The sequence below is a fragment of the Oncorhynchus mykiss genome, chromosome 3, assembly GCF_013265735.2.
Source record: "Oncorhynchus mykiss isolate Arlee chromosome 3, USDA_OmykA_1.1, whole genome shotgun sequence".
NCBI lineage: Eukaryota > Metazoa > Chordata > Actinopteri > Salmoniformes > Salmonidae > Oncorhynchus > Oncorhynchus mykiss.
In genome coordinates, this window is record NC_048567.1 from 23342089 (window position 1) to 23368891 (window position 26803).

The following is a 26803-nucleotide window of genomic DNA, read 5'->3' on the forward strand; positions in this document are numbered from 1 at the left end:
CACGGTTGGTGTGTTTTAAATACAGTAGTCAAAACCATGCCAACCTAAATTTATTCAAGATATATTTACAGTGTTAATGAAAGACAAGAAAAAAAATATTGTTAAGACGTGCTGATTCTGCTCTATGTATGCGGTTAACATAACGAGAGCCTGCGTCTGCAAGCTCCTCCCCCACCCTTTGGCAATCCTATCAGTCACTATCATCTGAGTCCACGCCAACCCCTTGCCCAGAGCGACCAGCTGTAAGAGGGAACCATAGACACTGCTGCTAGGAGTGCATGCTGGGATGCTGAGTGGCCAGCTCTGAAGCAGCGAGTGAAGAACAGACCCATATGGTACAGGTAGAAAGACAGGGAAAGAAAAGACAAGTGCAGTGATTCGGTCCCAGAAGCACAGCCAGGCCACCAGTGACGGAATGTAGGACCCCTGAAGTGTCCCTAAAGCGTTCAAAACCAGGTTCAAACCAGCCCCTACCACTAATAACTTCTAGTTGTGAATCTTGGAGTTTCCACCATTCTAGTCATTTTGGTTCATTAGCAGAGAATCAAGAAGAACTAGTACTAAAGGCTACAGGTCAGTTTGACACAGCTATGAAGTGAGAGCGAGGGCATCGTGGCTGTGTTTCAGTTCTTGTTGAGGCTCCAGAGGGGGTCGAGGTTGCTCAGGGGGTCGTCTCCCTCCTCCTCGCGGGGCCCCTGGTGGAGGCCCTGGCCCTCGGCAGGCTGCAGGAAGCTCTGCTTAGTGACACGGTGCTTCCCCTTGCACCCACCACCCTCCATGGAGAAGGCCTCGGCTGTCAGAGAGGCCAGCAGCTCCAGAGAGTTCAGGGCCGGGCCAGAGGAAGGGGCTGGATCAGGGGTCACCTGGTTATTGGCTGTGGGGGGCGAGGAAGGGGCGGTGGTATCCACACCATTGGGTGGTGGGGACTGAACCTCCTCTGGGGAGGAGAGTGGGGGACTGAGGGAGGAGGGTTGGGTTCCGCTGGGAGAGGGGTCCCGGGCGGGGGTGGCGGCTGGCTCTAGCTCTCTATCCAAGGGCAGGCCGGTGGGGGAGGTGAAGGGTTGGTCCTCTAGGCCAGAGGGGGCACCAATGTCAGGGACAGGGTCCATGGCTGGGTCAGTGGCACTGGGGGGCCGGATGCTGAGTTTGGCGATGGTGGCCTGAATGGAGCTGATGGTCATGTCACCTCCCAGAATGATGTCCTGTTGGGACTCCTGGCGAGAGTAAGGCTACAGGGAGAAGACAACCAGACAATATTTAAACAGGAGGGAGCAGTAAAGCAGTAGTGTAGCACAGAAGGGTTGGTTGTTAAGCAACAAAACCAACACGTGCACAACTATGGGGCAAAACAGACGTGGTTGGCTTAGATTGTTGACAACATGTAAACTATATTTAGTCTCCAATGTTTATTGAAAACAAATGTGCACAATGAACACTTGTCTCATACATCATTACAGTTGTTGATTAGCTAGCTAGCAAATGTTTTGCCATATTAACATGAAATCAGTCAAAACACGACATGGTATCAATATACAGTGCCTTGCGAAAGTATTCGGCCCCCTTGAACTTTGCGACCTTTTGCCACATTTCAGGCTTCAAACATAAAGATATAAAACTGTATTTTTTTGTGAAGAATCAACAACAAGTGGGACACAATCATGAAGTGGAACGACATTTATTGGATATTTCAAACTTTTTTAACAAATCAAAAACTGAAAAATTGGGCGTGCAAAATTATTCCGCCCCTTTACTTTCAGTGCAGCAAACTCTCTCCAGAAGTTCAGTGAGGATCTCTGAATGATCCAATGTTGACCTAAATGACTAATGATGATAAATACAATCCACCTGTGTGTAATCAAGTCTCCGTATAAATGCACCTGCACTGTGATAGTCTCAGAGGTCCGTTAAAAGCGCAGAGAGCATCATGAAGAACAAGGAACACACCAGGCAGGTCCGAGATACTGTTGTGAAGAAGTTTAAAGCCGGATTTGGATACAAAAAGATTTCCCAAGCTTTAAACATCCCAAGGAGCACTGTGCAAGAGATAATATTGAAATGGAAGGAGTATCAGACCACTGCAAATCTACCAAGACCTGGCCGTCCCTCTAAACTTTCAGCTCATACAAGGAGAAGACTGATCAGAGATGCAGTCAACAGGCCCATGATCACTCTGGATGAACTGCAGAGATCTACAGCTGAGGTGGGAGACTCTGTCCATAGAACAACAATCAGTCGTATATTGCACAAATCTGTCCTTTATGGAAGAGTGGCAAGAAGAAAGCCATTTCTTAAAGATATCCATAAAAAGTGTTGTTTAAAGTTTGCCACAAGCCACCTGGGAGACACACCAAACATGTGGAAGAAGGTGCTCTGGTCAGATGAAACCAAAATTGAACTTTTTGGCAACAATGCAAAACGTTATGTTTGGCGTAAAAGCAACACAGCTGAACACACCATCCCCACTGTCAAACATGGTGGTGGCAGCATCATGGTTTGGGCCTGCTTTTCTTCAGCAGAGACAGGGAAGATGGTTCAAATTGATGGGAAGATGGATGGAGCCAAATACAGGACCATTCTGGAAGAAAACCTGATGGAGTCTGCAAAAGACCTGAGACTGGGACGGAGATTTGTCTTCCATCAAGACAATGATCCAAAACATAAAGCAAAATCTACAATGGAATGGTTCAAAAATAAACATATCCAGGTGTTAGAATGGCCAAGTCAAAGTCCAGACCTGAATCCAATCGAGAATCTGTGGAAAGAACTGAAAACTGCTGTTCACAAATGCTCTCCATCCAACCTCACTGAGCTCGAGCTGTTTTGCAAGGAGGAATGGGAAAAAATGTCAGTCTCTCGATGTGCAAAACTGATAGAGACATACCCCAAGCGACTTACAGCTGTAATCGCAGCAAAAGGTGGCGCTACAAAGTATTAACTTAAGGGGGCTGAATAATTTTGCACGCCCAATTTTTCAGTTTTTGATTTGTTAAAAAAGTTTGAAATATCCAATAAATGTCGCTCCACTTCATGATTGTGTCCCACTTGTTGTTGATTCTTCACAAAAAAAATACAGTTTTATATCTTTATGTTTGAAGCCTGAAATGTGGCAAAAGGTCGCAAAGTTCAAGGGGGCCGAATACTTTCGCAAGGCACTGTACCATGTCCATGATAAATATACCATGATGAAACTAGCTGACACGAGTCACGATTCCCCACATGGCAGTTTCTTGTCATTGTTGGTAGCTATCTTGCCATCCAGAATCACAACAACCCATGGAATTCTTGTGAGCCTGGTTTTCGTTACGTTGTCAGCTAACCCATCTATAGGGCCTCTCAATTTTTAGCTTACATCGAGTACCACCAAAATCTAAGAAAATACAAAATAGTTTTTCGACTCACTTTTCAATAGGACCATATTTACGACCTCAATCACCACTACTCACTTAACTATTCAAGTGTCTGAGACCCTAAAGCCCGAATGCCAAAAGGATGAAAAACTGTCTCAGTGAGACTGGGCTCACCTTGGTGGCAGCAGTGCTGGGTGTCTTGCTGCAGGGGGCGGTAGGGAGGTAGCCGTGTCTCTGGAGGACCTGCTCAGCGTGTTTCAGCACCGCCTCGTAACAGAACTTCAGGTGCAGCTGCGGACAGACACCAGAGAGAGGAGACACCTTGAAGAGCCATCACACCAACAAACAACATTGACTCAATGCACTGGGAAAGTGACATGAGCTTTTACTGGAGAACTTGCCTATGTGATGTCACTCTTATGAAACTGCACAGTTAACCCCTTGTAAAGCAGGAGCTTGTTAGGAGTGTGTTCTTACCTTCTCCTGCAGCATGTTCTTCCTCTGCTGCCTCATCTTCTGGACCAGTAGAGGTAGGTCAGGGATGCTGTTCCCTGCCTCCAGCTCCTGTACCGCTGCATACAGCAGACAGAGGGCGCCGGTACGCCCCACGCCAGAGCTGAGGTCACGGAGAGAGACCGGGTTAGTGTCAATACTCACAACACACACATGTACACACACACACACACTTGGTTTTGATTAATCATCATGATGTTTGGTGACAGTAATAAAATAGAATGTGTGTGTTACCTGCAGTGCACAACAATAGGTGTGTGTAAGGGCCTCTGGTGCAGGTAGTATCCATGAACCTCCTGGATGAAGCAGATTAGATTGCTCTTGCTCTCAGGAAGACCCCTGTGGGGAGAAGGAGAAATGGTATTCTTTAGCCAGATATGAATTTCCATGCATACAGTGGTTATTCAGTTGTTACCGTGTGGACTCACAGCTCAGGCCAGGAGGTGAACTGTAGGTGTATGACGGTGCGTTTGAGGCTCTGGTCACGGTATTGCAGGCCAATCATTCGCTCCACGTGGGTGGGTGTGGTCTTCTGCGTAGTCAGGGTGACTGTGATTGGTCCCTGAGCAAGCTGCTGGCCGCGTTCTGTCGGGAAATAGCACAAAACCTTTCCCTACGGAAACACAGTAAAGAAACGACTAGGAGTTGGGGTTCTCTCAATAAATTACAATGTGTCAATTAAAATATGGACTGTTAACTTCAAATTAAATAAGAAATGTGTTTTCACAGACGTTTCTGTCAATAGTCTGAAAGTAAAAAAAACATCTAATCAAAGTTCTGCCTTATCCAATTCCTTACCTACCTTTTATTCCTTCTTGGGTAAAAACCAAACAGGTGGTACAACTACCACAGTAGTAAGCCTTTATAAGCGACCCCTAGAATGGCCCATTCCTTCTCCCCTGAGTGTGTGTTCATACCTTATCTAACTCCTGCTCTGAGACCAGCATGACCACCAGCGAAACCTTCTGCTCCCACACCATGAGCCAGAAGTCGGCGGCCGTGCCCGACAGCGGCGCCTGCGTGGCGATGAGGCGCGGGCAGTAGGGCGACAGCTCCTCCACAAAGCTGCCGTTGATGTAGTCGTCCTTGCCAGAGCGCAGCAGGACGCGGTTACAGTCGTAGGGCATCACGTCCTGGTGACGGTTCTTCATGGTGTAGCAGCGGGCGATGGCGATGGACAGCTGCCTGGCGTCCCTCTCCTGCCCTTCCTGGAGCTCCTTCCAGCGGGCATCCAGCGGCGACAGGCCACCTTCGTCCACCGACGGGCGCTCCAGAGACTCCACGGCCGACCGGAAGCGTTCGAGTTCGCCGCAGAGGCGGGCTACGCGTTCGGGGGCTTGGTACGGGTCACCCTGGATCAGCCGGACGCCCTGGGAGCTCTTCTTGCGGCGCTCCCCGTCCTGAGGGTCAGCCTTGGTGGGTTGGAGGACGTTGGCGGGGGCTTTGGGGCCGCCGGGCTGGCTCTCTGGGCTGGAGGAGAGCAGGTCGTCTGTGATGGAGTTCTGGCGCGGGAAGAGGGAGGTGGAGGGGGATAAGGAGGAAGGGAGAGAGGGTGGACCACCAGGGGTGGGGGCTGGGGAGGGCCTCTGAGGAGCCAGGCCTAGGGAAGAGGGGCCCGGGGAGGGAGAAGGGGAAGGGGAGGGCGAGGGAAGGATGACGTTAGGTGGGAGGGCCACTGGAGGAGCTCCAGCAGTTGGTGGAATCATGTGCTGGGGAGGGGGCCGAGGTTGGCCCATAGAGGTGGGCTGTGGTGGGACTCCAGGAGAGCCGTTCACACCTGGAGGAGTAGGGTACATGGTGGGGGTCATGGGGGCTACAGGCTGGGGAACCTGGGACTGTTGGGGGGCTGATTGAGGCATTATAGGAGGCTGGTAGCCCTGTGGTAACTGGGGCTGGTAGACATGTTGGGGGGGTTGACCAGGGTGGGGCATCTGGGGCCCCTGAGGTGGGAGGGGGCCCCTGGGCAGGTAAGCCTGAGGGAGGTGGACATGTTGGGGCTGGGAAGCAGGGGGCATGGGCTGGTGCAGGCCAGGGGGCATGGGCTGGCTGGTGGGGGGCAGGTAAGCCTGGGAAACTGGGGGCATTGGCTGGCTGTTAGGGGGTATCTGCTGATGAGGGCCAGGGTGCATTTGTGGATGCGGGTGCATTTGCTGGGTGTTGGGATGCATTTGTTGTTGTTGGGGAGGTAGCATCTGCTGATGAGGGTGCAGGGGCATCTGTTGGTTGGCAGGTTGCATGTATGGTTGGGAGACAGGAGGCATGGGCTGGGAAGTGGTGGGCATCTGTGGGTGAGGGCCCCTTGGGATCATGTGTGGGGGCTGTTGGGGCAGGTAGCCCTGCTGAGGGTGTTGAGGCTGATAGCCCTGTGGTAACTGGGGCTGGTAGCCATGCTGGGGTTGTGGCTGGGGCTGACCAGGATATGGCTGCTGATACTGGGGGGGCATGGGTGGCCGGGGCTGGTGCTGGGGGGGGATGTACTGTGGGTAACCCTGCTGTGCCTGGGGAGGGGGTCGGGGCCCGGGCATCGCCCTGGGGGCAGACTGGTAGCCAGGGGGCAGCTGCCCAGGAGGGTGTTGGTACTGATGCTGTGGATGTTGGTGTGGCACCTGGCTGGGCGCTTGCATGGGCACCCCAGGCTGGGTCATGTACTGTGGGTACATACCCATCTGTGGGGGAACAGCGTAGCCTGCAGAGACAGTAGGTGGTACAGGGTGGCGTGGGGCTGAGTTATAACTGGGGATGGGGGTCTGGATACTATCTACTGTAGTAGTGGAGGGACGGAAATGGGCACAGGCAGGCCCGACTCCCCCAGCTTGGGGGGCTTGCGGCTGGGGAGGGCCATAGCCAGAAACAGGGGTCTGCTGGGGGGGTAGCTGAGTGAAGGGTCCGCGAGGGAAACGCTGGGCGGGGAGTGGGCCGGGGAACTGAGGCGGGCGATGGTTTGGTGGGAACTGAGGGGTATAGAGCGGTGCCCCAGGCGCCCCTGGCCAGGGTAATGAAGCATTGCCACCCAGGTTGGCACTAGGAAGGAAAGCCTCAGGTCCCGGGCGAATGGCAGAGTGCAGGGAGGGGTGGTCGGGGGGTATACTACGGAGCTCGTCAGGCAGGTCTCCTCCCAGGCTCAGTATAGCAGCGTTGATCTGGGCTAGCTCGGCATCCTCCAAACTAGAACAGGCAGAGTCCACGTCAGAGCCCCCCTTGGACCCCAGGGACGGTTTGGCTGCAGTGGGCCGAGAAGGGGGATTCTTCTGGGTCTCCCTGTCCAGCACGGCCTTCCTCTCCTCCTCCCTGGCCTGACACAGAGTCTTAGCTCTCTCCAGCAGGCGGGAGGACTTGGTCTCCAGGTCCTCATAGAACTCCTTCCCCTCCTGGGACTTCTTCATCAGGTCCTCGTAAGCCTCGTAGGACGCCACCAGGGTCTGCACCGTGCCGTTCCACCTGAGAGTTGGAGCGAGAGAAAGGAAGGAGAAGAGGAAGAGAAAGGGAGAGGTGAGAACTTCTTCAGTAACAATGACATGAGGCTAGTGATTTATGTATCTAGTGTTTCCAGTGGACATTTGTCTGCTCCGATTTGTTTGTGTGTTCTGATTCCCTATATTGGCCCCTCCCCTATGACCTTGGACTGGAACAGCGTCAAAGTCCTTTGACCAATAGTGCTGGTGTCCTACTAAAACCCTTCCCAAGCCCTTGCTCACTTGTGTTCCGTCTCGGCGAGGCCCTTGCGGACCGAGGCGTATTGCACGTTGGCTTCCGTCAGAGCCTTGAGGATGTTCTCCTGGGCAGACAGGTTCTGGTCGATGTACACCTTCACCTGCTCATACTTCTTCAACTGCTCCTCAAACAACCTCTATAGGGAGAGAGGGAGGGAGAGGGAGGGAGGTGAGGAGAGAAGGAGAGGGAGGGAGGTGGGGAGAGAGAGAGGTAGGGAGGTGGGGAGAGAGAGAGGTAGGGAGGTGGGGAGAGAGAGAGGGAGGGAGGGAGGGAGGTGGGGAGAGAGGGAGAGGGAGGTGGGGAGAGAGAGAGGGAGGGAGGTGGGGAGAGAGAGAGGGAGGGAGGTGGGGAGAGAGAGAGGGAGGGAGGTGGGGAGAGCGGGAGGGAGAGAGGGAGGTGGGGAGAAAGGGAGGGAGAGAGGGAGGTGGGGAGAGAGAGAGGGAGGGAGAGAGGGAGGTGGGGAGAGAGGGATAGAGGGAGGTGGGGAGAGAGGGAGGGAGGGGGAGAGAGAGAGGCAAATGTTACATATAGTGTGTTAAGAGGCATGCGTTAGTCTAGAATGTCATGAAGATCAAACCCACACACAATGTCCTGTACCTTCATGTCAGTGCGCTCGGTAGTGACCAGGGAGGAAGTGATGTCGTCCTGCTGGACGAGGTCACGCAGCTGTTTCTCTAGGGTGCTCCTCTGGTCCCTCATCTCCTGCACCTTACCCAGGATCCTCTTCATGCACTGCAGCCCCGCCACCTCCTCTGTAGGAACACACACACATATATATTTAGAAACACACTCCAGATGACACCACACACACCATAACTCATTTCCACTTTCCTATACCCACCCTGGTTGAGTTGTGGCCTCGGCAGGGCGTCTCTCAGGGCATCCAGTGGTCCCCCCAGCAGCCTCAGGTTACTGATGTGCAGGTTCATGGCTCTGTGCAACTCTGTGTTGGTGAAGCTGGCCTTCTCATGGGCCTCCATGTACTTCTCCAGGTCCCTGCGGATCTCAGCCAGGGTCTGGGCATGTGCCTGGGGGTGCAGCTCCGCTGCGTGGCCTCCTCCTGCCGCCTCTTGCAGCGCCCGCACCCCGGCCTCGTCCTCCTCCAGCACATCCCGGATCTCCCTCAGAGACGCCTCCACGTCCGTGAACACACCAGACAGGACTGACGGAGAGAGACATAGGGATAGTATCGAAAGGCTGTGACCATATGTGTGTGTGATATGTGTGTATGTGTGTCCCCCAGGCCAACCACTCACCCTGCATGGACTGAATGAGGCTCTTGACGGTGTCTGGTCTGACACTGAGCGCAGCACACTTCTCCATCAGTACAGGGGGGATGTGAGTGTACATGTCCAGGTTATCTACAGAGTCTGGCTCCAGACCCAGAGAGTCCATAAACTGCCTGTAAACCCAGAGCTAGATCAGTAACCACACAAAGTCACTATATTAAATCGTAAAAGGCACGACACAAATAGACGACACAAATACACACACAGCCCCTCCTACTCACTCTAGAGTCTCATTCCTGCTGTCTATCTTGGCCATGATGTCCCGTAGCAACTTGGCCTTCTCTTCACTGTAGAGAGAGGAGGCCTCGTGGGCAGCCATGGGCACCAGCTTGGCAAACAGGTCTGGTCCTGTGACACTGGGATCAGTTGGGTTCACGGGCAAGGCCTTCACCAAGGGGGCACCTAGAGAGGACATGATGAAAATATAGTATATGAAATGCAGGAGAGGTTGTGTCATAGGTCATAGGTCAGGGTTCAATGTTACCTTTGACGGAAGCAAGAGTCTCCAACGAGGGGACAGTCTCATGGTAGATGAAGTCATTGTCTTTCTTGGCAGAGTTGAACCTACGAGGGACAGGGGATAAGGAATAGCAAAATAAAACAGGAGAGGAAGGATCAGAGAGAAACACTTCAGCAAGAGTGCTACTGTTTGAGTGACAGAGTGTGTGTGACTGTCTACCTATCTCAAAGGGTAAAGATTGTACCAACCTACCCACTATCATAAGTGAATATACAGTAGGGAATATAGCTTCTTACTTTCCCCCTATCACGTCCATGGTGAACTTCAAGGCCTCCTGCACACTGTCCGGCTGACCCTGTTCAAACAGAGAGAATGAGGGGAAGGAGCATAAAGACAGTTACTTTGTTATTGTAAGCTTGATAACAGATTCAAAAGAAACCATTTCAGAAGGCCAAATCGAAAAGGTTACACACAGAGTCAATTGGAAGGTGACTGTACCTTGGCCAACTTGATGGCTTCACTGAGTTTGTCTAATGAGCTCTGCAGGTAAGCCAGCTGTTAAAAACACGGAGAGACATTGGTACGTAGAAGAATGGAGGTATGCAGAGGAATATACACGAGGGGAGTAGGGATAGTCAAGAAGGTGACATACCCGCTCTCCATATTTCTGTTGTTCCTCAGCCTGCTTCCCCATATGCAGCTGAAAATAAAGATGTTATTCAATAACAGAGTATCCGTTAACCAAATTGAGAACACATTCGCAATACACTCCCTCACAACTCACTGTCCTGTCTCAAACTCACATGGGCGATGGAAGCAAAGTAGGAGATCTTCATTTGCACCAGTTTCTTCCAGTCCTTCTGGATTTTACCCAGCATGGAAGCCGTGTCAGAGTTCTCCAGAGCCCTGCATGCCTCCTTATAGTAGTCCACCACCTAGACCAGGCCAACAACAGAACAGTCGCACACCTGGGTCGTATTCATTAGGGCACACCGTAGCAAAACGTTTTGCAACAGAAAACAATTAGCATTTTCTTATTGGACAAGTTCAGTTAGTCCCTCCCCGTTTGATTCCTATTGAGAACGACCCTGCTCTACGGCAACTGAGGTCTAGAGGGTGTTATCGTGCCCTGCTACTACGTCTTGTGTTGAGAGAAGGGAAATTTACCTGAGCACTGATGCGGGCTACAAGGAAACTCTTCCTGTTGTCCAGCATGGACTTCTCCAGGAGACACTCTTGAGCCTGACCCTGAATGGAGACAAATAACCACGAAGTGTGTGAGTGTGTGTGTGTGTGTGAGTGAGAGAACACGTGCGGTGTGCAATAGTTACCAGCATGAGGTTGATGTTGAGGTTAAGGATCTGGTGACTCATGTCCACGCTGAAGTTGTGGCTGAAGTGGTCCCTCAGGTAGGAGAAGGCCCCCGCGGAGCACTGGAAGTGTGTACATGATACCTTCATCCCCTAGGGGGAGAGAGAAAGGGGAAGGGAGACAGACGGGAGTGAGGATGGAAGCGAGAGAAATAGACAAAGGGACATATTGAGTTTCAGAAAGAGGGGGGCAACACAATGGATGTCAGTGTGAGATGTCATGGAGAGAGAGGTTAACGTGGTAGAGATAGACGGCCATTGCTTCTGCCCACCTCTTCAGACACCCTGTTATCCATGGCTCCCAACATGGAGTGGAGAGCACCTACAGAGAAGACAACATTATGGCAATCAGGACATAGCTGTTTAGCGCATGGTTTTGCCCTCCGTGCTGATCTAAGGTCAGTTTTACACTACACCATTCAAATGGTTCAACTCACCCAGGTTGTAGAGGATGCAGGCTTGCTCATAGCTGATGTCATCATGAGTGACTGTTTTTCCAGAAAATATTTCTGTCCTGGTAAGAGAGAATGAAATTGTTGACACACTGTTTTGCATAAATGAGGGTGTGGTGTGTGTCTAAAGTTGAAGTCGGAAGTTTATATACACCTTTGCCAAATACATTTAAACAATTCCTGACATTTAATTTTAGTAAAAATTCCCTGTCTTAGGTCAGTTAGTATCACCACTTTATTTTAAGAATGTGAAATGTCAGAATAAGAGCGTTCTTCCTATTTCCACTCAGCACTACAACAAGCACCGCAGCAGTAATGAATGAGTAGGAAAGTGTATCTATAGGCTTGTGTTATTGTTATTATTAGCGGCTTGGGTCTTTTTTAATTTCGAGGAATATTTCACTTTCTCTGTTCGACATGACTTTGTGCATGAGGCAGAAATAATGCGGTGCAAGTCGAGTTTCGCCAGCTGGAAGAAAGTGTCCCTTTTTGGTCAGTGTCAGTGGAGGAAAGGGAGAGCGGAGGGATGTTGAGAGGCGGACCCTCAGTCTGCTGCTCTCTCCCACCGCTGAGACTCACCATCAGATGCAGGCACCATCAGCCCCCCCCAAAAAAATGTAAATGTATTTTTTATTGCCTGAACAACAATGCATTGGCAGGGCAATTCAAGCAAAGCCAATATGCAGTGATAATGTATTGGGCCTATAACTTACTGCACAAACCTCATTGCTACAGAACTGTTATTGATTGTTTCATAGGCTTACATTTTTTTAAAGTCATGTTTAAAGAAATATCTGAGTAGTAGATCTCGACTCAGTGATCTTGACTCAGACAAGGTTGGTGACCACTGTTCTAGAGTTTTCCCTGTTAACACTATCAACGTTTCCATTGACAGTGGAAATTGTGATCGAATCAATGCAATATTACCGAAACAAAACAAACTATGCAAGAGATTTTGTTGTAGGCAGAAAGCATCAGAGTATGATTCTATTGCATTCCCACGCACTACTCAGCCCGTACTCTACACAGACCGGTGCGGTATGAACAATCAGAGCTGCAGTAGACCTATATGCAAATAGATCATTGCCATATATGGTATGTGCCATTTACTTTGAACTGGACTGTGTTAGCAGCATGAGTGGTCGTGAGTAGATGCTCTTCATTTGAGGTCAAAGTAAGAGCTGCTGTAGCCACGTGTGCACATTTTGTTCATATCCTTTGCTAGTTAGTGAGTTATTAGCCCAGTTATAGATAGATCATTTGTAGTCAGCGATAGGGGAGTGATTGCTTCCTACAAGAGCACAAAACGTACATTTCTAGACATCTTTGAAAAGCGAGTCAGGTAAAGAGCTTTTTTTTATATCTTAAAGGGGCAGTGTTGTATTTTGAGACAGGCTTGAATAACCTAAGTAGCCAATAGACAGAGGGTAGCATAATTTGTCTGATTCTCTGTAATAATGGTATGGGAATAATAATGTATTTTGTAAAGTGGTTTCTTGCACCAAACAACAACAACATTTTCAGTCACCTCCTTGTCTGAAGGACAAGTGGATAAACAGGTTAATGTCAAGCCCTGTATGTTTTTCTCTCTCTCAAAAGTCTCATGGAATGTAGGCCTACATTGAGCACCACACATTGGCTGCTACCTTAGGCTGAATGACAGAACAGCCGTTTCCATGTTAAAATGTTATGGGATGCATTTTCTCCATTGTTTTGATGTTAGGCTACTCTGGTTGGCCTACATTATGATCAAATAGCCACAGTAGCCTACTTGGCCACTGTTAAAACTGTAACTTAAAGCGGGTACAACCTCAGTGTTCACAGTAAACGTGTGCTGAAAGTTGCACAGAATTTTCACAACATTCAGGTTAACGTTAAGCAGACCTGAAATTTGCTCAGTGTCGGAAAAACATTGAGGGAACATTACATAACGCATACGCTTTTCCAGCAGCAGATTATTACAGATAATGTCAAAAGTTGCACTGAAGACTAACAAAACAATCTGTGTATTACTTATTATTTTATTAGCCAATCATCAGTGATTTGTGTAAGTAGCGTACATGTTGAATGCCCGTCCCTATAAGCGTTTTGAAAATCTGCTGTTAATTTGTTTATCGTGAAATAGCATTGTATCTGGTCAAACACTATTTTGATCCAAAAGTTTACTAAGGGTTGGTAACAGGCTGATTGGTTGGCTGTTTTATCCAGTAAAGGGTGCTTTGCTGTTCTTGGGGAGCAGAATGACTTTTGCTTCCCTCCAGGTCTGAGGGAACACACTTTCCTGTAGGCTTAGATTGAAAAGATGGCAAATACAGTGCCTTGCGAAAGTATTCGGCCCCCTTGAACTTTGCGACCTTTTGCCACATTTCAGGCTTCAAACATAAAGATATAAAACTGTATTTTTTTGTGAAGAATCAACAACAAGTGGGACACAATCATGAAGTGGAACGACATTTATTGGATATTTCAAACTTTTTTAACAAATCAAAAACTGAAAAATTGGGCATGCAAAATTATTCAGCCCCTTTACTTTCAGTGCAGCAAACTCTCTCCAGAAGTTCAGTGAGGATCTCCGAATGATCCAATGTTGACCTAAATGACTAATGATGATAAATACAATCCACCTGTGTGTAATCAAGTCTCCGTATAAATGCACCTGCACTGTGATAGTCTCAGAGGTCCGTTAAAAGCGCAGAGAGCATCATGAAGAACAAGGAACACACCAGGCAGGTCCGAGATACTGTTGTGAAGAAGTTTAAAGCCGGATTTGGATACAAAAAGATTTCCCAAGCTTTAAACATCCTAAGGAGCACTGTGCAAGCGATAATATTGAAATGGAAGGAGTATCAGACCATTGCAAATCTACCAAGACCTGGCCGTCCCTCTAAACTTTCAGCTCATACAAGGAGAAGACTGATCAGAGATGCAGCCAAGAGGCCCATGATCACTCTGGATGAACTGCAGAGATCTACAGCTGAGGTGGGAGACTCTGTCCATAGGACAACAATCAGTCACAAATCTGGCCTTTATGGAAGAGTGGCAAGAAGAAAGCCATTTCTTAGATATCCATAAAAAGTGTTGTTTAAAGTTTGCCACAAGCCACCTGGGAGACACACCAAACATGTGGAAGAAGGTGCTCTGGTCAGATGAAACCAAAATTGAACTTTTTGGCAACAATGCAAAACGTTATGTTTGGCGTAAAAGCAACACAGCTGAACACACCATCCCCACTGTCAAACATGGTGGTGGCAGCATCATGGTTTGGGCCTGCTTTTCTTCAGCAGGGACAGGGAAGATGGTTCAAATTGATGGGAAGATGGATGGAGCCAAATACAGGACCATTCTGGAAGAAAACCTGATGGAGTCTGCAAAAGACCTGAGACTGGGAAGGAGATTTGTCTTCCAACAAGACAATGATCCAAAACATAAAGCAAAATCTACAATGGAATGGTTCAAAAATAAACATATCCAGGTGTTAGAATGGCCAAGTCAAAGTCCAGACCTGAATCCAATCGAGAATCTGTGGAAAGAACTGAAAACTGCTGTTCACAAATGCTCTCCATCCAACCTCACTGAGCTCGAGCTGTTTTGCAAGGAGGAATGGGAAAAAATGTCAGTCTCTCGATGTGCAAAACTGATAGAGACATACCCCAAGCGACTTACAGCTATAATCGCAGCAAAAGGTGGCGCTACAAAGTATTAACTTAAGGGGGCTGAATAATTTTGCACGGCCAATTTTTCAGTTTTTGATTTGTTAAAAAAGTTTGAAATATCCAATAAATGTCGTTCCGCTTCATGATTGTGTCCCATTTGTTGTTGATTCTTCACAAAAAAATACAGTTTTATATCTTTATGTTTGAAGCCTGAAATGTGGCAAAAGGTCGCAAAGTTCAAGGGGGCCGAATACTTTCGCAAGGCACTGTAGGGGGCACTGTAGGGGTCCCCTATTATCCCCAGTAATTTCCCATCCAAGTTGTCAGAACCAGGTGGCTTGTCATTGTTGATAGACAACAATATTTGTTTCACCTCTTCCACACTCACTTTACAGAATTACAATGCTTGTCTTTCATTATTTGGTCAGTTATGCATGGATGTGTAGGTTCAGAGTTTTTTTTGGGCATGTCATGCCAAAGTTTGCTAATCTTGCCAATGAAAAACAAATTTAAGTAGTTGGCAATATCGGTGGGTTTTGTGATGATTGAGCCATCTGATTCAATGAAGGATGGAACCGAGTTCGCCCAAAATGTAATGTAAAGTGATCCAAACCTTTTTACAAGTTCGCCCAAAATGTAATGTAAAGTGATCCAAACCTTTTTACCATCATTCATCTTTGTTTCATAGTAACTGTTTTTCCAGAAAATATTTCTGTCCTGGTAAGAGATAATGAAATTGGCGACACACTGTATTACATACCTGAGGGTGTGGTGTGTGTCTACGCGTATGGTAGGGAGGGCTTATGAAAGTGTGTGTGTGTTCGCTCACACTTTATTTGGATAGTCCAGATTGTCCATCTGTAGATGCTCTGTAGATCTGTTCATAAGCAAATGCTTGCTACGGTTACAGTTAGGGATGGTTCAGAATAAGGGTTAGGGTTAAAGTTAGGGCTAGGGTTAAGTTTAGGGTTAGGATAAGGGTTAATGTTAGGGTTAGTAGATAGTCCATCTGTAGATGCTCGACAGACTATCCAAATAAAGTGTTACCTTGTGTTCTTCCGGTCTTTTCGTAGCTGTCTGTTGTAGAGTTTATGAAAGCCAGTGTGTGTATGATAAGGATCTCATGGGTAAGTATGTAAAGATAGAGCCCTATGTGTACTTTATTGCCTCATACCATGAGATGGGTACTGCTGCTTCCTGCCCAGGCCCCAGAGGCACACGGCTCTGGAGGTAGTGCAGCTGCCCAAAGTACTTCCTCAAAATGCTGCAGCCCTCAAAGTCCCGCGTCACATTCACCGCACCCTGCCACAAACACTTACTTATTATAGGATAGAAAGACAGTACAGTATAGTATATGACCGACATAACAAATAAATCACAACATATGACATTTGCATAGCACGCTCAGTCCCAGTTCATACCTGTCTCAGTGTCTCCAGCTTCTTCAGCTGTTCATTATAGCTGTCTGGATTCTCCCCATAGTTCTTCAGGATGAACTGAAAGGACAGAGGGAAGCAGATAAGAGGGGCCATTGGGAGCACAGCAAATAACCTTTATTTAACCAATAAGGTCTATTCATTCAATCAGAAATAGATTTACAGTACCAGTCAAAAGTTTGGACACAACTACTCATTCAAAGGTTTTTCTTTATTTTTTACTATTTTCTACATTGTAGAATAATAATGAAGACATCAAAACTATGAAATAACACATCATCATCAATCATGTAGTAACCAAAAAAAGTGTTAAACAAATCAAAATATATTTTATATTTGAGATTCTTCAAAGTAGCCATTGTACACTCTTGGCATTCTCTCAACCAGCTTCATGAGGTAGTCACCTGGAATGCATTTCAAATAACAGGTGTGTCTTGTTAAAAGTTAATTTGTGGAATTTCTTTCCTTCTTAATACTTTTGAGCCAATCAGTTGTGTTGTGACAAGGTAGGGGTGGAATACAGAATATAGCCCTATTTGGTAAAAGACCAAGTCCATATTATGGCAAGAACAGCTAAAATAAGCAAAGAGAAACAACAGTCCATCATTACTTTAAGACATGAAGGTCAGTCAATACGGTACTTTCAAGAACTTTGAAAGTTTCTTCAAGTGCAGTCGCAAAAACCATCAAGGGCTATGATGAAACTGGCTCTCATGAGGACCGCCACAGGAAAGGAAGACCCAGAGTTACCTCTGCTGCAGAGGATAAGTTCATTAGAGTTACCAGCCTCAGAAATTGCAGCCCAAATAAATGCATCACAGAGTTCAAGTAACAGACACATCTCAACATCAACTGTTCAGAGAAGACTGTATGAAATCAGGCCTTCGTGGTCAAATTGCCACAAAGGACACCAATAAGAAGAAGAGACTTGCTTGGGCCAAGAAACACGAGCAATAGACATTATACCGGTGGAAATCTGTCCTTTAGTCTGATGAGTCCAAATTTGAGATTTTTGGTTCCAACCATGGTCTTTGTGAGACGCAGAGTAGGCCTAGAGAGTTGATTAGAGGAAAATGTATGCCTACAAGAAGCACAACAAACTTATTCTTGAACGGATGATCTCAGCATGTGTGGATCCCACTGTGAAGCATGGAGGAGGTGGTGTTGAGGTGCTTTGATGGTGACACTGTCAGTGATTTATTTAGAATGCAAAGGCACACTTAACCAACATGGCTACCACAGCATTCTGCAGCGATACGCCATCTCATCTGGTTTGCGCTTAGTGTTTTTCAACAGGGCAATGAACCAAAACAAGTTCTGCATCAGATGACCTGGCCTCCACAACCACCAGCCCTCAACCCAATTGAGATGGTTTGGGATGAGTTTGACCGCAGAGTGAAGGACAAGCTGCCAACAAGTGCTCAGCATATGTGGGAACTCCTTCAAGACTGTTAGAAAAGCGTTCCAGGTGACTGACTACCTCATGAAACTGGTCGAGAGAATGCCAAGTGTGCAAAGCTGTCATAAAGGCAAAGGGTGGCTACTTTGAAGAATCTAAAATATATTTAGATTTGTTTAACACTTTTTTGGTTACTACATGATTCCACATGTGTTATTTTATAGTATTATTCTACAATGTAGAAAATAATAAACATAAAGAAAAATCCTGGAATGAGTAGGTGTGTCCAAACTTTTGACTGGTATTGTAGATTTGGAGGAACTTTATTGTCCCAACACTAGAACATTCAATTAGGCCTAGAGAGTTGATTAGAGGAAAATGTAGCCCTATAAGCACAGCAAACTGAATGGCCCTCACATTGTCAAAAGAATCCTGGGGAGAACCCTGCAGGCTTGTACACAAATATTTATGTCCACATCGCTCATGGCCTGAGAGAGTCCCTGGATTTGTGTAGGGTGGGTGGTGTATGACTATAGTGCATTCAAGCAATGGTGATTCTATGTTTACCCAGACACCATTCATATAGAAAACCTATAGTACCTGCATAGATGGTTTATGGTTTTATTAGGCATAATTGTTGGACGATTCCAGAGTTTAAAGCATGTTTGTTCTACTGCAAGGGTCGGGGAAATTCTAAAAAACTTTTTTTTTCTGGTACCTTTTTGGCAACCAATTGACTATCAAATCAGGCCATGTTAAACTGTTTTTTGCATCAACGTCTGAGATAAAAGGCTGTCCCACAGTTGCTGCCAATCATATTGGTTTTACAATAATAAAAAGGTGGAACATACTATGTGTGCATAGGCTACAACAGATCATCAGTGGAATTCACACAAGACACAACATCGCAACAGATAGAAAGACTATAGTAAGTTCATATTTGTCATTTGGATCAAAGGTTTCAGGGTGGAGAGGAGGCCATTATCACACACCACCTGACAAGACTGAATTCAAACATTACACTGTTGATTTTAAGTGCATTTTACATTTGCTGTACTTTTCACAGATTGATGCAATATAAAACAAAATCATTACAAGGGTTTGAATGAGAGGTCAAACTGGTGTCTCCAAGTGGCCACACAACTCTCCAAAGTGTGCACAGTTCCTAAGTAACTTCAATATGCTGCCCTGCATCGCCACCATCTCATTGTTCCAGCGGGATCCAGCACAAGTTTAGCACTAACATTCATAATGAATCCATAATCCAAGTAATAAAAAAAAGACTAGGTCTGCGCCTATTGTGTGGACAAAGGAAATGAATCTAAATCTCCCAGACAATCAGTTTTTTATTTTTTGTTGGTCTTCGTTGGCCTAAAGCCGGAATTCATTCCAATCCACGTTAGATCTACGTTATAGCCAGAGGAGGCTGGTTGGAGGAGATATAGGAGGAAGGGCTCATTGTATTGGCTGAAATGGAAGAATGGAACGGAGTCCAATATGTGGTTTCCATATATTTTATGTGTTTGATACCGTTCCATTTATTCCATTACAGCCATTACAATGAGCCTGTCCTCCTATAGCTCCTCCCACCAGCCTCCTCTGGTTATAGCACGCTTGACATAAAGGTTATTCCCCATTGAGCCAACATGCACAGCTTTTACAGTGAATGAGATCTGGCGAACGTCTGGCAAAATGCCTTTAAAAGCCGCATTGTCAGCTTCCCAGCACGCTGCTCTATGAATAGAATCCTGGCCTAAATCTAGTCTCTTGTTTTACTTGGTCATCAAGAGACACTGCAGTATTCTCCTGTAGATGTTGAGAAGAAGAACAGCAGTGACGTCTGGATCCAAGCCTGGATCTTCTGACAGTGGAGAGATGAGAGACTCCCCTTCAGCCCCACAAACTGACCAGGATGTGGAGGTTCCCACAGCCGACAGGAATGATGGAGATATCTGGAGATGGTTGTTAGGGGACGGTGGACCAAATGGATTAAGCCGATTGAATGCCCATGTGTCTTGATTTTCCATGTGTCTTGATTTTCCCTGCCTGATTGTTCATCGCATCACTGATAAAATTCCTGTCAATGTTTTGATTGTGACAGGGATAATGAGGATCTTTGTAACAATCATAATGACGGTTGTTGTTATCAATGTTGTGTTATCATCATGATTGTTGATTGGGACACATGCTCATACAGATCCGGTGGCTGACCTGCACCAAACCAGGAGTCAGTTAGGGAAAGTCTGTTTGATCATCCTGCTGGGCCCCTCAAGGACATTCAGAAACTTGTCCCGAAGCCACTCCTGTGTTGTCTTGGCTGTATGCTTAGGGTCGTTGTCCTGTTGGAAGGTTAACCTTCGCCCCAGTCTGAGGTCCTGAGCGCTCTGGAGCAGGTTTTCATCAAGGATCTCTCTGTACTTTGCTCCGCTCATCTTTCCCTCGATCCTGACTAGTCTCCCTGTCCCTGCTGCTGAAAAACATCCCCACAGCACAATGCTGCCACCACCATGCTTCAACGTAGGGATGGTGACAGGTTTCCTCCAGAAGTGACACTTTGCATTCAGGCCAAAGTGTTCAATCTTGGTTTCATCAGACCAGAGAATCTTGTTTCTCATGGTCAGAGAGTCCTTTAGGTGCCTTTTGGCAAACTCCAAGCGGGCTGTCATGTGCCTTTAAATGAGGAGTGGCTTCCGTCTTGCCACTCTACCATAAAGGCCTGATTACAACTGTAGTAATCCAATCCTTACTGGGTCTGCAGGCTTCTGTTCAAGCCCAGCACAAACACACCTGATTTAACTTACCAAACCTAATGAGTTGATAATAACATGTATTATTGCTGGGCTGGAATAGAAGCATGCTCACCCTGTAGATCAGAGAGTGGAGCAAGGTTGGCCACCTCTGGCATGGACTTTTTTGTACACCTGAAATTATGCTTTAGTAATAATAGGCTAATTACTAAAATGTGTAACATTTACAAACAAGTAAGATTGTTTGTACTTTTGAAATTATTTTCTGATTCATTCCATGTTGATTCATTGAAGTGAAGTGTTTAAACGTGTTTTAATTGTTAACTTAAAAACATTATTCAAGATGAACTACAGTAGTGCCAATGTTCATTCATCACAGATCACAATTCTGCAATAAAGGTGTGAACGGGATCTGTCTCTAATTTATCTGTGTTTCTGTGTTGCTTTCTTAAATGAACATTAACTTTTTGTCCAGTTGTGTGTTCTCCAATTTAATGCGATACCAGCAGATAATGTATATGAGGCTAACCATGAGCCAGATTATTTACATGATTTTTCTGACCTGAAATTGTTTAGTGCAAATCCAACACTTGTATTCTAGGTACAGTACTGTACATGAAAATAAGGAGCTAGCAATTTGTAGGCTAATAAAAATGTAAAAAGGGAAAATAATGTGGCGTGGGAGTGTTGTACTTCTATCTTGTTTATTTGCTGAGAATAATTTTAGAATAGAGACTAAATCAGATGGTCAATTGCAGAAATGTTGGTGTTGATTGTGGGTAAAGAGAAATTTGCACAACAACATTTACAAGTCAATGCCCCAATTCCTTTACCCAAAGTACCCATTCATGTACATGTACGCCTATGTATTTTACAGGAAGTGAGCTATAATCATCAATTTCATGACACAAGTATAATGAAAGTGCCATAAACTATAATATATGAGAATGTTATGTTAAGATACCATAATCCAAATTGGAAGCATTTTACATGGAAAAGTCATGCTTAGCGGATGATTTAGAATCTTTTAATGCGTGTTACTGGTGTTTTCTATCCTTTAGTGGGCACATTTCACAATTTAATTTACTCAACACATTCACAAATGGTGGCTTTGATCACAGTTTCGAGGTTTAAGAGCACACGCTCATTGTTGTGTAAATCTCTCTTCACCCACCATGAATAACATCAACAATCTCTGCAATCCTCCTCCATGCCATTTACCTTATGATTTTGTCTCTGTATTCTAGCATAGCAAAATCATTAATATAATTGGAAAACCAGACGCAGCGATGATTGGCTTCACTAAAACTTTTTTGGTTGCGCTTGCTCGGAACTAATGACAGGCGGAACTACGTTTCATGAATGAAAGATTATCAAGCAAATATCTGCTCCTCACTTGATTGGTCAGTGGCAGCGTGCATAAAGTAGAGCAGCGATACATTTTTTATATCGCTCCGCTAGCAGGGTTCCCGACGCTCACCTTCTCACAATCCCCTGCGCATTTCTCTGTGTGTTCCAGTTGAAAATAAATGGGGGCGTAACTTTTGGAAGTGGTGAAAACCCTTCGATAGAAGTACCTGGCCTGCTTCTCGCTAATGTCAAACGTAGGAAAGTGCCCAGCTGGGCGTATTTTCTTCACCTCACACAGTAAGTCAACAAAGACCTTTTTTTATTTTATTTATCCATTCAAATTATTGTAACGTTATGCGAATACTTTGTTTGAATGGTTTTGTGCGTCGAAATAGAAACTGTATTTAAAAAAATGTAGCTATATGCAAAAAAGCCAACAGACAAGGACCAGGTAGGCATATCAGTGGAGGCTGGTGGGAGGAGGTATAGGAGGACGAGCTCATTGTAATGTCTGGAATTGTATGACTGGAACAGTATCAGACATATGAAACCTTATGTTTGACTCTGTTCCAAAAATTTCATTCCAGCCATTACAATGAGCCCGTCCTCCTATAGACCAGAGGAGGATGGTGGGAGGAGCTATAATAGGAAACACAAAAACCTCAGATGTAAAGTAGGGTCTATGCTACAACATATGTGAATATGAGGGAAAAAAATATGAGTTTAAGCGTTTAGATAATTGATGTTAAAGGTTCAAATCAGTTTTCTTATCTAGAAATTCTGAAATAATTTGACAACCCTGTTTGTAAGCTTTTACATTTTTATCAAACTCAACTGTTTATATTTTCCAGTGATGAAGACATCTCAGACGTCTCATGGTATGGTGGGGTACAACAAATGGGTCAACTTTGAGCAGTTTTATCTTCTGAATGTTTTGGCATTTCTGACCACTTCTTTCATGGGCAAACATGTATGGAACGTTTTTTGTTTAAACCAAAAGGGATGCTGTCAAAAGGTGATTGAATTTAAATGGATTTACCCTACAATGGTTTCTATTTGCATTGATGTCAAAGGTGACCAACGCCATGATACACACAGTACTGTAGGTAACTATTTTTGTTAAGAAATACATGTTTAATAATCAATGATGTGTAGTTTTGGAAGGATGTCTTAGTTGATTAATATTTTGATTTTGTCAGACGGATTATTGTACAGTTATTCAAATCTGGTAAGTGGTGGACAAAATTTGAATAGTATTGACATGACTACATGACCAAATGTATGTGGAAACCTGCTCGTCGAACATCTCATTTCAAAATCAAGGGCATTAATATGGAGTTGGTCCCCCCTTTGCTGCTATAACATCCTCCACATATGGGAAGACTTTCCACTAGATGTTGTAACATTGCTGCGGGGACTTGCATACATTCAGCCACAAGAGCATTAGTGTGCTGACGTTGCTTACAGAGGCAGTTTGGAACTCGGTAGTGAGTGATGCAACCGAGGACAGACGATTTTTACGCGCTTCAGCAGTCGGCGGTCCCGTTCTGTGAGCTTGTGTGGCCTACCACTTCGCGGCTGAGCCGTTGTTGCTCCTAGACATTTTCCCTTCATAACAGCAATTACAGTTGACCAGGGCAGCTCTAGCAGGGCAGACATTTGACTAAATTACTTGTTGGAAATGTGTGTGTGCATTCGGAACGTATTCAAACCCCTTAACTTTTTCCACATTGTTACATTACAACCTTATTCTAAAACTGATCAAATAAAACACTTTTTCAATCTACACACAATACCCCATAATGACAAAGCAAAAACAGGTTTAGAATTTTTTGCCAATTTATCCAAATAAAAACAGAAACACTTTATTTACATAAGTATTCAAACTCTTTGCTATGAGACTTGAAATTGAGCTCAGGTGCATCCTGTTTCCATTGATCATCCTTGAGATGTTTCTACAACTTGATTGGAGTCCCCCTGTGTTAATTTCAAGTGATTGGACATGATTTGGAAAGTCACACACCTGTCTATGTAAGGTCCCATAGTTGACAGAGCAAAAACCAAGCAATGAGGTCAAAGGAATTGTTCGTAGAGCCCGGAGACAAGATTGTGTCGAGTCGGAGATCTGGGGAAGGGTACCAAAACATTTCTGCAGCATTGAAGGTCCCCAAGAACACAGTTGTTTCCTTCATTCTTAAATGGAAGAAGTTTGGAACCACCAAGACTCTTCCTAAAGCTGTCCACCTAGCCAAACTGAGCAATCGGGGGAGAAGGACCTTGGTCAGGGAGGTAACCAAGAACCCAGTGGTTACTCTGACAGAGCTCCAGAGTTCCTCTGTGTAGATGGGAGAACCTTCCAGAGGACAACCATCTCTGCAGCCAGACGGAAGCCACTCCTCAGTAAGAGGCACATGACAGCCCACTTGAAGTTTGCCAAAAGGCACCTAAAGGACTCTCAGACCATGAGAAACAAGATTCTCTGGTCTGATGAAACAAAGATTGAACACTGGCCTGATTGCCAAGAGTCATGTCTGGAGGAATCCTGGCACCATCTCTATGGTGAAGCATGGTGGTGGCAGAATCATGCTGTGGGGATGTTTTTCAGCGGCAGGGACAGGGAAACTAGCCAGGATCGAGGGAAAGATGAACGGAGCAAAGTACACAGATCCTTGATGAAAACCTGCTCCAGAGCGCTCAGGATCTCAGACTGGGGGCGAAGGTTCACCTTCCAACAGAACAACGACCCTAAGCACGCAGCCAAGACAACGCAGGAGTGGCTTTGCAATGTCCTTGACTGGCCCAGCCAGAGCCCGGACTTGAACACGATCGAAGATCTCTGGAGAGACCGGAATCTGCAGAGAAGAATGGGAGAAACTCCCCAAATACAGGTGTGCCAAGCTTGTAGCATCATACCTAAGAAAACCTGAGGCTGTAATCACTGCCAAATGTGCTTCAACAAAGTAGTGAGTAAAGGGTCTGAATACTTATGGAAATGTGATATTTAAGGGTTTTCATACATTTGCAAAAATATCTAAACCTGTTTTTGCTTTGTAATTTTTGGGTATTGTGTGTCGATTGAGTGAAAAAAACACTATCATCCATTTTAGAATAAGGCTGTAACTTAACAAAACGTGTACGTGCATCACATGTAATCTGCTAAATTTTAACCTGGATGACAAATACATGGTCAATCTGTTTTAACATTGAACCGAATCTTATCAACATTCCCTTGTCACGGTTGTCTATGACCCTGTTGGCTGGACTGGGAGGAGTTGGCCTCCAAATGGCTCTGGAACAATCCCATCATGCCATGCCGTGGTAAGTATTCTCCAGTCAGTGATGAGCCTCTCTAATAAGCAGCTACTTATAGTCAGACTCACTGGAGCCACAGTCTGGAGGTAAACAAGACCATTATTTGTCCTTATTACAAGTCACGCACACAAATGCCTCCAACATAATATCCGTCTTCAACAAAATATATTTGTCAGCCGTAGCCAAATAAATCACACACGGTTGTCTATATGTATTGTACTCCAGCTGCACTGATAGTGTAACAGTATAGCTTCCGTCCCTCTCCTCGCCCCTACCTGGGCTTGAACCGGGGACCCTCTTCACACATCAACAACTTCCTCCCACGAAGCATCGTTACCCATCGCTCCACAAAATCCGAGGCCCTTGCAGAGCAAGGGAAACAACTACTTCAAGGTCTCAGAGCTAGTGACGTCACCAATTGAAACACTATTAGTGCGCACCCCGCTAACTAGCTAGCTTGCCATTTCACATCTGTTACACTAGCCTAAACAATGGAACTCTTATTCTCTCTTCATTATTATCTGGGCTGTCTTTCTCCTTCTTTCCATTACTTTTCCATGGACTGTTATGCTTAATTTAATTTCCAGATAAAATCTGTCGCTGCTATAATAAAAATCGTAACCGTCATTGACAAACGTTGCTAGAAAATGTATATGGTACTAAGGCAGCAAAAAACAAAGAGGGCAAAAGTCCTCTAGTAATATCTGGCGCATGAGGCACAGGTGGAAGAAAGGAGATTGGATATTAAGGCATAAAACGTAATTGTGGTGGGTGTGTTACTTTGCAATATTTCTCAATACATATTGTGAGGGAGAATTTCCTCAGACATATGTTATGATGACTAGGGCAGTTTTCCCTGGCTCTACTATGACCCTTCACCTAACGTTACTCTGCTGTTCTCTAATTTGAACTCATTCCAGCAATAGTTTCTGAATGTCTTGGCTATTTTTCACCCCCCCCCCCCCCCCCCCCTTAATGACAACTGGCAGGTGTGTGAACATACAGGATTCCAACCTGCCAGACTTGTCTCTATATCAAAGCAAACTGGTTCAGGGTGCATGTGACAATGACATCATTATTTTAAAGACTATTTATTTGTTGTGACTGGGGTATCTGCACATAAACTACATGTTGACATAAATAGCTAACTAATTATTAATTTAGCTAGCTAACTGTAAACAAAGGCGATTGCCATGGCTGACACAGCTAACCCGATACTAGCTAGCTAACTATCTTTACTTGATGCGTCAGGCTAATAACAGTCTAGATGTGCTCGATACGTATGATTATCTTAATCCTCGTCTGCTTGACTTCCGATCTCAACCGCCCGAGAGTGCCCGGTTATCCCACTCCCTCACCCATCTCACCTGCCTCACGGACGGGCTGAACTCAAACTCTCCTGCCTCTTTCAGATCCAGCCAGATCATTGGCATACGGGGGACCGCCTCCATCGCTGCCAGCGACTGCACCGAGCCTGAGTTCAAGTGACTATTTAAATATCACTTCAGCAGTTTTGAATTCAGTGGATTTATACTATATTGTTTCTTATAATCCCCAAACAACTGTCATGTCCCCATTTACACTTCAACAGGAAACGATGGATGCTAAGGGACGTGACGCCAGAAGGAATGTTCCAGTGTGCAAATGTTTATGGAAAATGTAGTTCACTATATTAGATCAGACTAGTTGTTTCACCAGAGGTTTGAATTTGAAACATCTTGCTATATTCAGTATTTTTGGTTGGGCAATAACTACATTACATAT

At 45.7% G+C, this 26803-nt stretch overlaps 1 protein-coding gene across 1 annotated transcript; it reads right to left on the minus strand.

The window, feature by feature from the left end:
• Nucleotides 1–34: 34 nt before the first annotated feature.
• On the minus strand, nucleotides 35–26803 carry LOC110503934 (tyrosine-protein phosphatase non-receptor type 23). The gene is made up of 23 exons (XM_036972432.1): nucleotides 26407–26803; nucleotides 16217–16291; nucleotides 15970–16097; nucleotides 11128–11204; nucleotides 10963–11012; nucleotides 10652–10783; nucleotides 10488–10568; nucleotides 10124–10255; nucleotides 9973–10020; nucleotides 9819–9875; nucleotides 9617–9675; nucleotides 9345–9424; nucleotides 9082–9262; nucleotides 8828–8973; nucleotides 8413–8733; nucleotides 8169–8323; nucleotides 7556–7707; nucleotides 4778–7298; nucleotides 4289–4473; nucleotides 4095–4199; nucleotides 3825–3963; nucleotides 3522–3638; nucleotides 35–1229 (listed from the first exon to the last, which is right to left on the minus strand). The coding sequence occupies exons 1-23, from the start codon at nucleotides 26488–26490 to the stop codon at nucleotides 624–626; spliced, it is 5631 nt and encodes a 1876-aa protein (XP_036828327.1). The 5' UTR covers nucleotides 26491–26803; the 3' UTR covers nucleotides 35–623.

Excerpts from the sequence above, each read along its gene's own strand:
- LOC110503934 (XM_036972432.1), bottom strand. The coding sequence starts at position 26,490 with ATGGAGGCGGTCCCCCGTATGCCAATGATCTGGCTGGATCTGAAAGAG. Across the intron at positions 16,292-26,406 it reads TCAGCCCGTCCGTGAGGCAG|TTCATCCTGAAGAACTATGG; the intron begins GTGAGATGGGTG and ends CTGTCCTTTCAG. Across the intron at positions 8,974-9,081 it reads AGCAGGAATGAGACTCTAGA|GCAGTTTATGGACTCTCTGG; the intron begins GTGAGTAGGAGG and ends CTGGGTTTACAG.